The sequence below is a fragment of the Chroicocephalus ridibundus genome, chromosome 6 (genome assembly GCF_963924245.1).
Source record: "Chroicocephalus ridibundus chromosome 6, bChrRid1.1, whole genome shotgun sequence".
Lineage (NCBI taxonomy): Eukaryota > Metazoa > Chordata > Aves > Charadriiformes > Laridae > Chroicocephalus > Chroicocephalus ridibundus.
The window spans coordinates 43875568-43893762 of NC_086289.1; the positions used below are offsets into that span (position 1 = coordinate 43875568).

An 18195-nucleotide genomic window follows, 5' to 3' on the forward strand; every position below is an offset into this window, starting at 1 on the left:
CCGCGCCCGCCTCGGCGGCTGGGCCCCGGGGCTGCCCCCCGCTTCTCCCGCCGCCGCTTCCTCCGCGCTCCGCGCCCGCCGCCGCGCCCGGGCCGACCCCCGTTCCCGGGGCCGCCGCCGCGGTTCTGCTGCCGGCTTAGGGCTATCGAAGGCGGTGACCGGCCCGGGCCGCTCGCCCCACTCCTGCAGGCCCGTCCGCTCCCCCAACGGCACCCAGTGCCACCGGCCCGGCCCCCTGCCGCCGCCCCCCGGTTCCCCGCCGCCTCCGGTTACCAGCTCCTGTCCGCGGGGCAGCGCCCCCAGCCCGGCCTCCTGCACCCCCCGGGAGAACCCTCCCTCTTCCTGCACCCCCGGGGCCACCCCGCCGCCCTCCGGCACCCCCGGGCTCAGCCCCCCGCCCTCCGGCACCCCCGGGGCCCCGCTCGCCCCCTGCCCCTGGATGGTGCAGGCGGTCCCGGCCTCCGCACCGGTCCTGGTCCCGGTCCCGGTCCCGGTCGCTGGGGGAGCACCCCCCGCGGGGCCGCCCCCCCCCGAGCCGCGCCGCTGGAGCCCCGGCTCCGCCGCCGCCCCCCCCCCCGCCCCGCCGCCGGCGCGAGCTCCCGGGGCGGTGCGCGCCCGCCCGGCCCCGCTCTTAAAGGCGCCGCGGCGTCGCTTTACGTAACGGCGGGGGGGACGGGACGGACGGAGGGACGGACCGAGCCGGGGGGGTGTGGGTGGACAAACCGACAGACTCACCGCGGGGAAGCGCCAGGCCCCGGCAGTGGCGGCGGCGGGGGGGGCACACACGGGACACAGGGCGCGGGCTGCCACGCACTACCCAAATTCTTGCTCGGGGGTGCGGGGGCAGAGGGGCTGCACCCCCTCGACCTCCCTGCAGCCCCGGCGGGGCCGGCTCCGCCTGGCTCCAGGCAGCCCCGGCCCTGCCTCTCCCGGGGAGCTCTGCCAGGTTCCGGCCAGGGAGATGCGGAAAACAACCTGTTTCCAACAAGTAAATCATTCCTGTTGGAAGAGGAGGGAGCAGAGCTACTCCGGGACTGCCCCCAGGGCTCCTGGAGAAACTGCCCCACACACCCCCAAACGGTGCATCTTCAGGGGATACAGTAAAGCAGGTGGCAAGGCTGGCACCCGGGATGGGGGAAGACGGAGAAGAAGAGCCGAGTGTGTTTAAAATGCAGAGCCCCAAATCAGTGCAGTCTCACCCGAACTGGCCTCTGCGGCTGGCGATGCAGCTCCCGCTCTGCCAGTGCTCCGCAGGGCTTTAAGCAGCAGCCAAATACCAACCTGCACCTCGACCCAAGGGGATGCAGGACAGGGATGAGGCAGGGGACTGCTCTGGCTTCCTGGGGCACAGACACGACCCCCCCAGCCCCCTTCTTACCAGCAGGGACCTGCAAAGCTGGGGCCCAGAAGTCTGATGCTTCATCCTCCTCCCACCATCTACCCCACCACCACAGGCCCTCTAGGGTCAGTGGGGTGACAGAGCCAGCAGGCAGGACATGGCCATGAAATGGTCGGGAGTCCTCGCCTCACCTAGGGTGAAGCAGGACTCAGCCAAGCAGCACGGTGAAGTTTAGACTTGCTATTGCAAGTCAACAATGTGGAAGCGGAGCTGCCGGCCCTCATGGGGCAGGAGAGCAGCCTCCCTCCAGCTGCCTGAGTTCACCCATGCCCATAACAACATCGCGGCTTTACAAGAACCCATGAGACGAGGTGAGTGTTGAGGCTTTAAAACTTTATTCAAGCAGACAGCAGGTAACCCAGAAACACAGTTTAGCCCTCCCTCCCACCCCCCCACAGTCAGATGCCAGCACCAAGCAAGGCATCCCAACATCCCAGTAATCACGGTTGTGCTGCCGAGCCAGGAGACAGGCTTTGTCTTTCTCTGCTGGCTGTAAAGCGCATGATTTACATCTGACATCAAGATGCATGCAGACACTACCATGAGGACTCCCAGACAGCAGCTCTTAATGCCATCCAGAGAAGCGTCACTAGGAAGCAGTAACACAGACAGGGTTGTACACATGCCTCAGAGACAGCAGGGTAGTTAAGGAAGAGCAAGGAGTTGCACGAGCCTGGGCATCAGGCTTCCCGATGAAAGTCCAGCCCTCCAAGCTAGTGAGCAATGAGCTCAGTAACTGGGCTGGGGGCTTGTCCTTGCCCATTCCTGGAGGTGGCCCAGGTCTCTACACCAGCAAACAGATTTCTTTTCCCTCAAGGGCTACTGTCAGGGCTCAGGTCACTCGCTCGCTTTAGGTTTAAAAGCCAGATCAAACTGTTTGCAGAGCATGGGGCTGGGGACAACCAGCCAGCTGCTTTTTGGGAACAGGCTGTACAGTTTAGCAGGTGTCCAACAGCAGGAACGTTCAGCTTCAGGTCAGGGAGAGGAGGGGCACCACGAGAAAGGTGCCACTGATCTCCCTCCCGTCCACACAACACCCAAGGCACGAGTTTCCAGCAAGGCTCGAGTAAGCAAGCTGCTTCCCACACACGGACACCAGCATCCCCCCAGTGCCACAGCCTCTTAAGCAGCACACACACCCACCCAGAGCGGTGACCTGAGCGCTCCAGGCAGCGGTCAGCCCCAAGGCCTAACATTCACCTATAACTACCCCAGTCTTTGCAACTGATTTGAAGGAAGTTTACTAAATCACAGAGCACACAGTCTAACTAGCCTAGTTGCCGCTAAATATTCAAGCGCCAGCAAGCCACTTCAAGACAGCACAGCTATTTGAAACAGTTCAACCTACAGAGAAGGGAGAGTTTAGGGAAGGACATAACAGACCAAAGTTTGTATCTGCATCACCACAGGAGAGTGGAAAGAAATAGGACTGCGGGATCCGTGTTAGATACTAACCATCAAGCTTCGCAGATGACATTGCATGGTAAGCATAGAACAATTATGGGAAACACTGTCCCCGATAATTACGTACACCCATAGTGCAACATATGGAGGTCACTGCCTCCGATATAACACCGTGGTAGGCAAAAACTACCTTGTTCTTTACACATTATGGAAGACACTGCCCCCGATAATGTCAATTAGGTTTCACGATACATAAGGTACTGGAAGTTTGCAGGAAGCTGCCATTTAAAAATTGGGCCGATGCCTAATCTGAAGTACAAGAAGTTTGCGTGTGCTGCTGTGAGTGGAGCTCGGGCTCCACAGCGAGCCCCTCCAGCAGGGCTGGGAAGGGAACTGTGCTCCCCAAGTGAGCACACAGCATCCAGAAAGGGAGTCTGAAGCCCACAGAGGCACAGACACCGCAGGGAAGCCGAATTTCTACTATCTGAGTTTCCACCCAGGTTTTTAGCATGTCAAGGATCATTTTGGAGCACAACCCAGAGACTTGCTACCCGGTTTACACCTCCAAGTTTCTTCCAGAGGGGTGTTTTTGCCACAGAAAGCTTAATTGCTAGTTTTCAAAGACTTTTTTTTTTTTCTTTCTTCTTTTGGAGGGGCCTGTTTAGATTATTTTAAATGCAAAGTTCCAGTATCATGTTTGATTGTAATAGCAGATGCTGCTTTATTCAAAAACGACAGTATAACTGTCATAATTATGGAAGGCACTGCTTCCGATAATTATCTTCTATAAAAAAACACACCATTTATAGTGAACGCTGTCACTGATAAATAAATAAACAAATAAATATCTCAGTGCCAAACAAGAGCCACCAAAATGGCATCAGTCAAACAAGGTTTGGCCAGCAAGAGACTCGATTTCACTAAAGGCCCTAGAGCAGCAAGGTCTGAAGTGTCAGTCTAGAGCCATTCCTCAATGCTGCAGGACTCACTGAGGTGCCAGCTAAGGATATAAAGGGAGCATCAGATAATCTTTGGGTCATTTTCCCTGGGTATTGAGACCTGCCTCAGCAGAAGCAAGCCTCCAAGATGTCATTGGGACCCTGCTGTTGAGCAAAGGCAGGCCGGACACTTCAGAGCTTGCTGATAATCCAGCACTTGCGGGCTGTTGCTATGTTGTTTTATTTTTGAACTACAGGTTGGTCTCTGCAGCTCCCTGCCAGAGAAGGGATCCTCATTACAAGTGTTAAGAGGAATCCATTTTGTCACTAGGTTTAGGGGGCCAACAATTAAAACCCTAAATAGATGAGGTACCTCCCCACTCAAGGCACCGGTTCAGGAGTCACCTGAGCTGTTAGTTCTCAGGTACACTGGAGAGCAAGCCCTACAAGCAGCTGTACGCGACCGGTTTAGACTGTGGTCAGATGGGAGCCTGGTCAGAGGAGATTTCATGGTAATCTTAGTACCTGCTTTAAAACTGCCTCCTGTGAATTTGTCAAGGTGAGATTTAAATTTTATGCTCAGCTTTGGTCAAAAAAAAAAAAAACTGTTGCCAGAAAATCTACAGGAAAAAATAATGCCATGTTACAGAGTGGGTTTCCCTAATCCTGTACCTTAACCAGATGTTTGCCGTGTCTAGAATTCGTTGTCTGTATCCCAGATATCACCCACTAAGGCATTGGCAGCTCCTTTAATGGTCCAGGTCGTCAGGGCCAGCTGTTCTTTCAGCATGTTCACATCCATGCTGTCCCTGCTGGTTCTCAGCAGACGCAGGTTCTCCAGCAGACTCTGCAGGGTGTGGGAGCCTTTGCCAAAGAAGATGTGGCGAAAGGGAGCATCTTTTGGCGAGAGGTATGGGGAGAGGAAGTCATACTCCACCTGTAGTAGAGATGCAAATTTAGGGTTGTACTCTCACCTCCCAAGTTTTTCTTTCCTGATCTGCCCCATCGCAAGCTCCCAGCCTCTGATCCCCACCCAGCCCTTTCGTGCAGCAGCTCTGCAAGGGCCAGACCCTCTCCTGACAGCAAGCGCAGGAGTCAACCACATTGACACAGAAGAGATTCCAGTCTGCATGGTGCCCATGGCTCCTAAGGGAGAGGCCTGGCCCAGCTGGCACTCTCCTCCTTCGTGAGGAAAGGAAAAACCAGTTGCAAATACCCACCTTCATGATCCTGTCATTCAGGGCTCTGCGGACAATCTTGTTTTCCCTGTCACTGTTTGCGATGTCTCTTCTTAGTGCATCTGTAGCTCGCTGGAAGTCACCACGGGCAAAAAACAGCCAGTTCAAGGTCAGCCCCAGCGCCTGTGAGGGAGGAGCTGTTAGCAAACCTGATTTTCTTCTTTTGCTGCTCTCTTACCATGGAAAAGTGTTGGGTTTTTTTTTTTTGACAATTTAACTGAGTAGTAGAGCGAGTTCCTGGCAGGCTCGTCTGAGGTTGCTGAGCTCAGTGACGTCTCTCCCCACCCACAGTTTCTTGTAAGCTTTCAGCAGAGGTGCAAATGAGATGTAAAGTGCTATGAATGATAACCAGCGGAAAGACCATCCACATCCAGTTCCTCAAGAGCTTACCAGAGCCAGATTAGCTAAATCTGTCTGCCACAGCTACTCTGCCTGCACTGCTCTATAAGGAACATCAATTCAGGTCACAGCTTGCTACACTCCCAAAAGAGGAAGATGTCCACCCTGCTGTATCCAATGACAGCAGAGCCTTAATAATACATGGCCCCATAACAGTCTACAGGGATTTGGTGCACTCAGAGCCTTTCTTACCTCCACATCCCGACTGTAGGGCAAAAACTTCTCCTGGAACGCTAGCAGTTCATCACTGTATCTCTCAAAGTCCAGGAAGAGCTCATGATCATGGGTCAACCTGAGTGCTATATGTCCAGCAACTTCTGCAGCTGCACGCATAAGACCATAAAAGTTGTCAGTCATCTTCAGGTTCTCCACAGTGTCCTGAGTCGTGCCCAAGAAGGGATATTCCTTATCTTTCTGCAAGAAAGAAGGCATTGAAGTTAGGCAAAAGTGCTTCTCCAGCTAGGATTTTTCACCTCCCACTACAGTTTGCTTGCTACTTCCACCAAATTCCATCTCTTTGTGCTGCTAAGTAGCAAGGCTTGAGTGGCAAAACTTCAAAGCACAGGGGAAGGGAATGGAGCTCCTGCATTTTGTCCCTCACAGTTTCCAACGATCAGCAAGATGCTCTGCTCGTTTGTTAGACCCAAAGACACATAGACGTTCCTCCCCCCTCAGAGTTCACTGAAGAATTACAGACAGGCAAACTCCAGCACCCAGTTTGGTATGTGTTGGCAGCACCCTCCAACCCTTCTTGGCAGGATAACTCAAGGTTTTTTCTGGAACAAGCCTGATGCTAACAAAATCCAAGCATTCATAAGCAGAGGAAGCCATTACCAGAAAGGGTCCCAGCTGCACACCTGCAGTAACAGAGAATGCTGCTTAGCTGATGCCATTTTTGCCAGGCCCAAGCTGCAGCACCAGACCCCAACAGTCTGAGTTAATACTTGCTCTGGCCAACGGTACTGCTTCCCCAGTGCACTTTGCTTGCTGACCAGCAGGCTGTACTACACTCTTTCACTGAAGCAGTAACAGCTTTTTAAACAACTAAACTCTTCTGTTTAAGTGCTTTTAGCTTCTCAATCACTAAAGTCTGAGCCTCCAGAAGAGCAAGCGCCCCCTCTCCCAACAAAACACAACTGCTCAGGACTCCAGAGCAGAGACTGTAGGCCAACCATGGCCCGGGAGCCTTCGCAGCAAGTACTGCCACAGCCACCAGGTCCAGAGGCTGCATCTCCTGCCCCAGAGAGGCTCTTGCATGGACAACGAGCTTGGGACAACAGCTTGTGCTTTGCCATACAGGAGAGCAGATATCCTTACAGCATTTTCCGTGGAATGAGTACAACAGACAGACAGTACTTACGTTGTAGAAACCAAAGGAAACCACTGGGATTCCTGAGTAAGCCAGGAAAGGGAACGCTGCATTATCCAGACCAAGAGGAACACTACAAAAGACAAGTACTGAGTAGTTACTAACTGGTTTGGACATCCCAGGAGACAAGCTACAAGCCCTAGAGTTGAAGTTCTGAGACAATTGGACTACCCTGTCTAGACAAGACTGGTTTTGGCAAGGAGTCCCAGCCAAGTGCCGAGTGCTGCTCGTCCATTTCTGGCCACCGGTCTTTGTGCAAGGCTGTTCTTGCCCTACAAAAAGGTGTCTGGGCTGCCTACAGGCAGCTTGGGGCAGCACTAAGCACAACTAGTGTTGTACTGTTCACACTTGCCCAATGCCATCGCAGCGGGTAAAGCCCACGTATGACAAAGAGCAAAAGCCATTTAGTTTGTTCCTTTATGGAGACTTGCTTTCCCAAAGAGCCCAATGACAATACTTACACTGTTTTTACCCAGTCAGAGCCAACTCTGTCATACAGGGTTTCCGAATTCTTTGCTGGGTCCTTCACCTGCACAGAGACGACAGTCACTGCACTTATTCTGACCTCTGCTTGGGCTTCCAGGTCCATCCTGGAGCTTGCATTGCTGTGCAGATGCCACAGTCAGGTGTGCTGCCCTGACCTTTCTCCACACAGGCAGAGTTCATGCCAGACAGACATTCAGCTCTCACTGAACTGTGGCATTTGCTGATTTTAGATTCTGCATGCACGAACTGCAGTTCCCAGAGCCCAGCTGACTCTAGACAAGGCCCTCCAGAGTATCTCAACCCTTTCTCCTAAAGAGGGCTTTCTCCTCAGAAGGTGCCAGCTGGAGAAAGTGACCCAGCACAGCTCTGGCTGCTTTCAGTTCCTCCTTAAAACCAGTCACCTTGATTAGGTCAAGACCCTTCAACTCACCCCCTTCATAGTTCTCTCCAGCAACGTGTACAACAATGGGCTAGCAGAAATCTTCACGTGGTTGAAGCCTGCAAAAAAAAGAACAGGTGTTTGACATGCTGGCACAATTACTCACTCCTGCTAGAGCAGCTCAGGCCTGTGACTGAGCAACAACTGATCTACAACTTGTTGCCAAAGGATCTTCAACTGACACAAGACACTCTTCTGGGACCTAGCAGAGCTGCCTCCTGCCTCATGCTGCAGCAGCCTCCCAGCTTCAATGACAACAGAATAAATGGAGTCGTGTCAGTCTTCAGCCAAACACCCAGCATCAACTTTTGTCACAGTCCCCATTCCTGGAGTTTCAGGTACATCTGTCAAGCTATTCAGGTCCCACTCAGTTTCAAGAAAGTTAAGAGTAGCATGGCAGGTTACCTAGGACTGCAGCATCCAAGTTAATGTAAGTGAAGACTTTGGCATGCAGAGTGGCAGAATACCCCTAGAAAAAAAAAAAAGCAAACCAGTATTTTAAGATGAACAGTACAACACCAGAATGTTTCACCCATAGCAACAGGAAATCACAGCCACACAGTCATCACGTAGAAGTCTATCAAAGAAACAGTACCTCCAGCCATTCAGTAGCACCCACAGCTCCGTACTCTCCTGCACTCCAGCTAGCAAAGATGATGCTGCGCCTTGGTTTGTAGCCCTCTGCAAAGAGAGAGAGACTGAGATGTCTGCCCTTCCCCCATGGACACTGAGGACCTGGGTTGATGAATTGCCTCATAGCTGAGGCATTCTGGCTGCTGCAGACACATGTGCACACTACTGGCTGCACAGACACAGCACCCTGCCTCCCCCACGCTGCAGAGCTGTGTAGGAAAGTCATGCTGTTTGCGTTTCCCCCCTTTTCTGTTTAGCTGCCTGAGCCTAAAGTTAACCCTGGAGACAAAAGCACTCACACTGAGTGCCACCATGCAGCCCTCGCCACTCTAGTGGTCAGCTACTTCAGTATTTTCCCACCTTCAGGCCTGGCTGTCCAATAGACAGCTCAAGTCTGATGTCTCCATCACATGAATGCAAGGACATTCTTGCATTCAAGCCATAACAGATACAAGCAGGCAGTCCCTTGGAAGCGAGCGCTCACTGCAGACAAGTTGTCTGTGTTGGACAAGTAACAGTGTCACAGGAAGCTTTGTCAGATTCCCTACGCCTTCCTAAAGGATTATTTTGCAACTGGGCCCCCCAGTGCTAACACACACAGAGCTAAATGTGCATTACCTCCCACTCCCATGCTTTTGTACGCAAATATTTACCTTTTTTGACCATGTCTGAGATCACACGGGCAAGTTCCAACAACATGGCAGTTCCAACACCAGCCTTGGCCGCTCCTGGGCCCCATGAGTCTCTCTGGGCTCCAATGACAACATACCGATCTACAAAGGAGACATCAAGATCTGAGCTGCAAGCTTCAGGTCGCAAACACCATTTATCAGAACATCAGCTTTGAGCTTCTGTACTAGGAACAGAGTAAGGAGTCTGACCCCTGAACCTGGCACCCTACTTGTTCTCATTTAGCCCTTCCCTGGCAGCACAGTTCAGCTTTTCCCTTGATCCTCAGTGAAGGGTCTTAATTCTGCTGAAGAAGTGGTTGTGCCTGTCTGTGAGCAGCTGTCACGTTCTGATGACCACAGAAGAGGAAGGGTTCCCCTCAAGACTGAGCCACAAGGCAGTTGCTGTTACCTGGTTCTTCAGATCCCTTGATAGCACCAAAGATGTTCAGAATCTTCCTGTCCACCATAACATTGTTCACGCTCAGCTTCACAGTCATCTTGCTTGTGCTGTTCAGCATCACCTTACATCCCACGACCCCACCTTTCCACTCCAGAATGCATTCCTCTCCATGCATTTTACTGAGGGAAAAGAGAGATCCTTTGAACTCATTATCCAGCTCTGACTTCATTTAGCTATTCTAAGAAAAAAGCAAGCCTGCAACTGCAGGTGCAGCCTTGTTCAGGGCCTGCTCAGAAAATAGCTTGCAGACCTGTCCCGCTGATTATGCGGGGAGAGGTAAGATGCAAAGGCCAAGAGGAATCCAACACTAGATTAAGATCAGTCTAAGATAAGAGATATGGACACAAGCTTCATTTCACCAGGCAGTTCCAGCAAGCGCTCCCTGCGATACACAGCAGAGACCAGTAGAGAGCTCCCTGGACCCACAGCACCTCAACACCATCCTCACCCCTGCAAGAGGGTCACTACAGCCTAGCCTGCAAGCCAGGAGAAGCAGTTACCTGAACAGCTTGCCTACTGCTTTGCTAGAGATAGTCTGAACAGGAATGCGAGGTAGTCCGGAAGATTCCACTGGTGGGAACTGGGTGTGGTTGAAAGATGGGAAGCCTGGGGTGAAAGGGTCTCCAGTTCCAAGGTGGGCCTGTGAAAAGCAAGAGGAGTCCTCTAGTCTCAGAGGAGCCCAACAGTTTCCATCTACACAAAGGCATGAAGCACTTCTGACCCGGAGGCCTGCAGAAGGACTGCTGCAGCCCACAGTAAGAAAGGTTCAAGAGAACAATGAAGAGGGGAGCCAGCTGCATACTCACATGTCCAAAGGGGACAAGCGTTTCTGTGTTCTCGTAATCAGAGGGGTCCAGGTACATCAGGGCACCAACAGCTCCTGCCTCTTGGGCATTTGCAACCTGAAGCAAAGTACATTAACTACACATTTGCACTGCAAGAATGGGGAGCTAAAGCAAGTATACGGAGTAAGGGTGTCAAAGGCTGTGCTCCTCCACAACAGATTTTAACAGCTACCTGACAGTGCTAGATACACAAGGAAGGTAAATACTAGCAGATTAGTCCTACTCCAGGCAAAGTGTGTCTAACACCCTTTTGAACAGTTATGACATTCCACAGTTAGTGTCTCACCCTATGATTCCTTCAGCTCATACTTGCTCCTCAGAGCAGCTTAGAAGAAAGATCTTATTTAATTTTGATTATGCTCCATCTGTTTTCCCAAGATTAGGTTAGTCTCGAGACAAGATAAGCAGCCACTGGAGGCTCATCCTCACATGGAAAATGAAGGCAGAGTGGTCTGGTCACGTCTCTGTTTAATACACCTACAACCCAGCTGTCTCCAGTACACCACCAGTACAAACACCAGTTTGAAAAGTGGGAAGGGGACTGGAGAACCAGCGAGCACCCCTTGCAGAAGCACTTTTCAGCTCTGCCTGTGTCTGTGATGCACGCAGATAGGCACAGTCTGACTGGAAGAAGTCCTATGCCCCAGCCTCCCCCGAAACACCCATCTGAAAGGCAGCAGAAAGGATTTGGATCCTTTAAACTGTTTGGCTATTTGGTTCTGCTCGCTACAGAGGGAACACTACAACAACATGCAAGGCAGCTGGCTGACTGGGCATGCAGTGCCAGCACCTTCACTTGGTCCAAGTGAACAGTCAGTAAGGGCCCAAGTGAGACACTGCAGCCAAGCTTTGAAAGTACTTGGCTGCAGCAGCAAGAGGTGCTCTGGAGGCAAGGCTGTTCTGCTTCTAGCAGCCCTATTGCTGCATCTAGCAATACCGGCCAGCTCTGCACCCTGTAGCCTCCAGGCTGCCTCCCAGCTCCCTCACTGCAGATACTTGTCTGTCCCAGCAAGGCTGCCAGAGGCCAAGAAGAATGCTACCATGAATGGTAACCTGATCTGTTCAGTCTTGGTGTCCAGACCTGCACGTGGAGGCTTAGTGCAAACAAGCAAGACCAGACCTGCAGGGACAAGCCTACATACATGAATTTCAGAGACCTGAATTGAGGCACAGAGGTGTGTCTTCAAGAGGAGGAAGCATAGCTTCCTGCTGCCAAGTCTGGCCAGACTTTGGGGCACAGACTGCTTACCTTCTCAGCCAGGGTTATTTTTCCAGCTCTGAAGATGATTACAGTGTTATTCAGTGAAACACCTGGCTTCTCTATCTTCTGAAAATCAGCTTTTCGTCCGTAGTTCACATAGACTGGTTTGCCCTGGAACAGAAAAAGCGGTTATAAACACAGCAGTCCTATGCCAGTAAGTTACCTGAAACAGCCTACAGTGACTCCCGTTAACAGCTCAATGTAAACTCTGATTACATGCCACATGTCTGCTGGAGCAGCACTTCTGTCAAGGTTCTGGATCCCAGCAAAGAAGTTTAAGCAGTTACTTCTGCATCTTGCGGAAGTAATAAAACCATGTTGGACCCACACCTCACCCCACTCTCCCCACCACCATCCCCAGCTTTCTAACTGGGGAGGGCTTTATACACTCCATATCTTGAAGGGACATATTTTGGACATTGCCACCTGGTAAGCATGCAAGCACATTTCCAGGATCTTCTTGGAGTCACTTACAACAACTGAGCCACTCTTGCTGTATGCCACATATGCATCAGGACTCTCCAGTATCTCTTCTTTACCGTCTTGCAGAATAGACACGGTGTTGTTGCTACCGTTAAATGTAAAGAGACAGTGTTATGTTCTTTCATAAATAAACTCCGTATTTAACTAGCTCCCATATTTCGGTCTGTGCCCTAGCAATTCTGATCAAGTCAGTGCAGAGCCTGAAACAGGTAGACTCATCCCAGTACATCTATGCAAGAATCTCTGGGGTTGTTCAGAGGCATTAATGAACTAAGCAAATTAACTTCCCGCAACGTGAGGGGACAAGTAAGACACGAGGGTATGAGCTGTCAGCCAACACAGTGCTTACTAATACCCTCCTGAGCTACTATAGGAGCCACTGCCAGGTCTGCAACACCCACCTGGGTGACAAGAGAGAGTTGCCCATGCTAGCAGTCATGGACACAGGGAATCTGCCCTTCAGCTGAGTATTTACTCATGTTTGTTTTCTCTCCACTTCCTAAGCACACTTTGAGGAAACAGCTGTCCCAGAAAAAAATCCAGAGGGCTGCTACTGTGCCCTCTGGATTTAGAAAGCCTGAGAAGAGACAGCAGCAGCTACTGCTGGCCTAGATTAAGGCCTTCTTTGGAGACAGGGAACTGGCTCACAATTTTTGCACTGCTTTAAGCAGAAATCACGTTTGCTCAAGACTACAGATATCTATGCTGTAAAGAAGATATCTACATCTCTCCATTAACGTACCTGCCTTTCGCCTGCAGTTTAATGTAGTGCTCATCGTTCCACACTTCGTCCAAGAGGAAGCTGGCGAACTGGTCATGAATGTAGCTGGCAATGCTCTCATCTTCACTCTGGCCAGCTTCAAAAGAGTCCTTAGTTGCTCTTTGCCTGTAGGTAACAGACGTACAGCTTAAGCTACAGCACCAGGTTGCCCTGCAGTGCTCCAGCATGCAAACCCAAGCTGGATGGGCCATTTAAGCCCATGTTTAACCACATGTCACCCCACAACATCTTTAATGCCCTTGTTCTCCAAAGGAGCCCAAGTCCTGCTCACAGGCTGCGCCTCTTATAGCTGTAGCTAAGCTTTCTGGAACTGTTACCTCAAGTTGTCCTGAAGATGCCCAGCTGACAGTTTTTTTGAAAACAGATCTCTTACAGCAGGCCAGTAGAAGACAGGTGGTCCAGGAACCTCCTCTTCCTCAGTTTCATCATCATCCATTAAGTAGGATGTGGTAGGAGTCATCTCACACTTGCCACTTCCATCCAGACACCTGCCAGCCTTCTGCATTCGTCCACGGTAACTCAAGTAGCCAATCAGAAACCCTACAGACAGAACAGGTATTTCTTTGTGCTGCAGAAAGATGACTAAGCCAGCCCCACAACATACAAATGCATTCAAAGCAGCTTCAGGGTTAAGATGCACCTCTGGTCTCATCATTTTTTACAAGCTGGCGTACCTAAGGACAGACAGGAATACGCAGCCTGACATTTTGCCTGAGCTGGCATGTTTTAAGGTACACTGTAAATCCAATCTCGTGCTTGGCAGAGTCCCTCCGGCACCACTTGGGAAGGAGACTGCTTATTTTAAGTCAGCGGCAGTGTTAAAATCCTTGGGAGATGAGCACCAGAGGCTTTACTGTTACATTGACCCACAGTTCTAGAGAAGTGTTAAGAGTTAATTGAGGGAAAATGAGTACACTTGCCACAGGGACCGGTTAGCCCTTTATTTGACAGTTCCACTGTCAAACTTCACACTTCTTTGTGCCAATTCTGTACCATTAGTCAGAGATAGACATACTTAGAGTTAGTGACAAGAGGCTCCGGCCTCTTTAATTATCTCATGAAACAATACAAATCCAAATGGTAACAGCCACAGATATGCTCAATACCAGAGTCCACTCCATGTGGTTGTCTCCCACCCTTCCTTACCAATCAAAAGGAGGAGGACAGCTGCGATGAGTAGGAAGCAGAGGTTCTTGCCAATCCTCCGTGGAGGAGGCATGCTGGCATGCAGGTGCTCTGGCCTCCCAACTTCCCCTCCTTCCTCATCATCAGCAGACAGCTTCATCTCCACATGGCTGTTGTCGCCATCCATTTGTCGGGCAATGCTGAAGCGTGTGTATGACGTCGGCTCGACACCAAACTGTATTGAAAGACAGTCATCTGATGGAAGAGTTTGCTACACCAGCCTACAGTCCTTGCAGCCAACTGCACCTATGCTCCAAACCACATACGGCTTGTTCATCTGAAACTGCTCCAGCACAGCCTGTCAAAAAGTCAGGCTGGCTGCTTTGAATGCACCGAGTTAAACTCGGACCCACTCAGGGTCTCCAGAGTCTATTTAGCATCTGTTTGCCCCGCACAAGTTCAGAGCCAAGTTGGAGTCTGCTACAGATATGACACAGCCAATGGCAATTGCATTTCCCATGTGACCCCAGAGCAAAGGCTGATTGAAGCTGAAACTCCTGATCTTAATCAGAAGTGCTGATCAGCACTGATCTGACCTGAACATGTGCAACTCACACAGAGGGAACTTTGATCAGGACAGAGGAAAGGCAAGGCAACGCCTCCATGTTGTGCCTTTGAACCACATCCCCTTTGAGGTAAATACCAGTATCTAGATAATCAGATATATATATATATCAGATATATATAATATCAGAAAATCCAGTATCTAGATAATCTTGTATTAAACTGCACCAGGCTACTGTTAAATTACACTATTGATGAGTATTATAAAGCAGCTAGGCTGAAGAGAGAGAAAGCTGAGGATACACCTCCCGCAGCCACCAGCGACTGGAACCTTTCAACAGGGCTTTATCAGTGCCTAGGCAGAGCTGCTTCCCATCTGGAGCTCACTTTTCTGAACAGCTACAACATACAGTCCAACTGCCCACAGAACAACAGCGCGTGTGCAAGGCAGTTGCTCAAATTAGCAGTTAAAACTCAATTCCAGGCATAGCCAGGCACTGAGCAGAACCACTCAGCTTCCATTAGGGTCACTGAACTTGCCTGCGGCCACAGTTGTGCTGGGAACAGGCAGGAGACTGGCTAAAAGGCCAGAGAAAAAGTTTTGGGAGCAACAGTCCTGTAGCCTCTCTCCACTGTACTGGAGAAGCAGCTGATGGCAAGCGCCTAAGCCCTGTTACATCCTCAGCAGCTCATCCACAGTTATCATCTCACTCTCTAACTACAAGTCAGCAGCTGGAGGTGCAGAGACCAGATACTGGCTTGGTTGGTCAAAACTAAACCAGTGTCATTTCAGACCTGCAGTTCCATTCTGGCCCACACCACCCTCAGTAAAGTGGCTGTCTGCTCACATTTTGGAAAGGGCAACACCACAGTCTATCCTAGTCGTCTCCCTGCTCAACTGCTTGATATCTTGGTTTCCCTCACGCTTGGCAGAGGACATGCCACAACCCCACATATCCTCCATGCTTGCTGAGAGATCAAGCCATCACATTTGCAGCTCTAACCTAGGGTCATTTCACAGTCCAAGCTCTCTAGTACCAGCAGGCTTGTCTGAGCAAGCTCTGAGCTACTTCCTCCCGCACATTTGTTTTGAAGCACAGGTCGAATTCAAAGGCTGGACTTGTGGTTGAACTCCCAAGAATTCTATTAACATAAAAGAACACATGTTGATTGTCCTGAGAGCCATTTAATCAGCTTCCTCAGCAGCACTTCCTCCTGGAACATTGTTCAAGGCTCACCCCAGCTCCTTATCAGCTTCCTGAGAGACCCAAGACATCGAAGCAGTTAACGATAACTTCACCAGCACTGAACTGCTTAAGCCACCTCCTTATCATGGCCCGCTAGCTACTGTGACTTTTGGCTCACAACCCACACAGTAGCATCTAACGCTGCTTTGGACTCATCATCTTCTCTGATACCAACACAGGCGTTGTTGAACCTTTCTTCTGCTGTGTTATCAGCCCACCAAGAGACAAATGGCACAGGGGGATTGTATCTTACCAAGTTAGAGATTGCTGCTCTGGCATGGTCCATTGCCTTCTGGAGGAGTGCTCACCAACTTCACCAAAGCCCTAGAAGTTCAGAATACAAGAAGTCAAGTCAGGCTGTTCCCTTGCACTACATAAGATGTCCAAGGTCAGTCACTACCATTAGTCCAATGCTTGCCCATGGATTTTATGTGCATGCTTCAAAGTCACAACATTCATGAACCCACATCAACCTTGGACACAAGTGAGAAGTTCACACACTCCCACTTCAAATATAAGTTCTGATGAACAAACCGACTCTTTCTGTTGAACTCCAGGGATGGATGTGTGCATACAAGTGAGGAACACAGTCTCAAAAAGGCTCATTTCACCCAAGGGTGTCTTATCAATGGTAGGGCCACCTCCACCCAGGGAGTGCTGGCAAGAGACACTTGCTCAACTGTGAAAACAGACACCATGTATCTAAGGTTCCCGGGATCCCCCTCAATGGCAGGATGAAGACAAGAGCCCGACTGGTAGCCATAAGAGGCACGATGCCATAAGTCAAAAGCACCACAAACTCCCACCGTGCCAAAACACTTCTAACTGCAAGGTCTCTTCTAGATACCTATATTCTTTATCACTTTATGAGGGCAATTTCAGTTTTGAACAGCCTCCCAGAATAGCCCAGAGCAGGTCTCCAAAAGCATTTCAGTAATTTTTATAGCTTGGATTTCTCTAGACAACAAACTTATCCGAAAGGTAAACTGTAACTGATTTCCTTCAGCATTTTTTCTTGAAAAAGCTTCATAAGTTAGTGACTAAACAGCTTGGGATAGGCAATTAGGTTGGGAGCATGCAACTGGAGTATGCCCTCAAGCAATGCTGCTAGAAAATGGCTTTGAACAGGTCTTCAGGTGCTTGCAGATTAGACCTGGGAGCCCTGCAATATAAGCAGGTTTTAATTGGAGATCAAAAGTTAACAGTGGCTACCCGCTCATTTCACCTTGTATTTTGAGCCAGAGCACACGGAAATGAATCCCTGGCGGCTTTGAGGAGCCTTTGCCAAGTGACAACCTGAGGCCCAGGTCCCCGCCTGGCAGGCAGGGCACAACAGGGTGTGCATACGGAGAGGCTCCTGAAAGCCAGGCCATGGGAAGAGCCAGGGAAGGGCGAAGGGCCTGGCACTCCTGGCAGGGATGGATGCTCCCCGGGAGCGCAGGGTCCCCCCAGACCCCTCACCAGGCCCAAACCCCCCTCCGCCAGCCCGGGGACAGAGCCCGCGCTGCGGGCGCCTCACGGGGAAAATACCTTCCCTCCTCCTCCTGCCAAGCGGCCCGAGGCAACCCACAATCCCTCAAAAATAAGGTAAAAAAGGCGGGAGGAGAAACATAGGAGTAGCCTCCGGCGAGGGGCTGGGCGGCCCCGCTATCGCGGGCAGGGCCCGGCTGCGGGCCGCCAGATAAGCGGTGCGAGCGATAGCCTGCCGGCCGAGGACACGTCTCCCCCCCGACCTCCACCCGGGCCTTGCAGCCACCTCCTCGCTCGGGGAGCGCGGGCAGCCGCCGCAGCGGAGCCCTACCCGCCTTCAAGGTCAGGCGGCCATGGCAGCCGCCGCCGCCGCCACGTGCGCCCCCGCCCACCCCGCGCCGCCAACTGGGGCGGCTGTTGGTGCAGCGCCGTTGCGGACCCCGCCCCCGCCTCCCCCTCCCCCTCCCCCTCCCCCTCCCCCTCCCCCTCCACCCCGCCGCCGCCCGCCCGCCCGCCCGCCCGCCCGCCCGCCGCAGGGCGGCCTTGCCTCCCGCTCCCATCCGCTCGCTCACCCGCCGCCCCTCCGCTCACCACACCGGGGCCCAACTGCCGCACCGGCTGCGGCAGCGCGCGGCTACCTCCCCGCGCCGGCTCCCGCCCCCGGCTGCCCGCAGCCAATCAGCGCGCCCGGAGGGGCTGTACCTTCTCCCTCAGTCGGCCCCGGGGTCCTACCGCCCGCCCGCCCGCCCGCGGCTGGGCTCGGCTGGGCTCGGCTCGGCTCCTGCTAGCCCCGGGGCGACCGGATTTGTGTGAAAAATGTTTTTCCTCCCCGGTGAGTCCAAAGCAGACGCGGGACTCGCTCCGGCTTGGGAAGCCCTCAGCGCATCTTCAGGTCCCCGCAAGTCACGCGTGCTCGGGGCTGCCTTTGTAGATCTGAAGGAGCGGTGGCACCGAGGGTGCCTTTCCTTCGTGATGTGCTACAC

General features: G+C 52.0%; 1 protein-coding gene across 1 annotated transcript; it reads right to left on the bottom strand.

Moving 5' to 3' along the window:
• Positions 1-1795: 1795 nt before the first annotated feature.
• TFRC (transferrin receptor) lies at positions 1796-17868 on the bottom strand. The gene is made up of 19 exons (XM_063338213.1): positions 17785-17868; positions 15996-16066; positions 13953-14166; positions 13124-13346; positions 12768-12911; positions 12017-12110; positions 11531-11653; positions 10243-10338; positions 9937-10076; positions 9386-9555; positions 8959-9078; positions 8268-8353; positions 8078-8141; positions 7664-7731; positions 7209-7276; positions 6739-6820; positions 5571-5792; positions 4962-5102; positions 1796-4678 (listed from the first exon to the last, which is right to left on the bottom strand). Exons 2-19 carry the CDS (start codon positions 16026-16028, stop codon positions 4436-4438), a joined length of 2331 nt encoding a protein of 776 aa, XP_063194283.1. The 5' UTR covers positions 16029-16066; positions 17785-17868; the 3' UTR covers positions 1796-4435.
• Between the last annotated feature and the right edge of the window lie 327 nt (positions 17869-18195).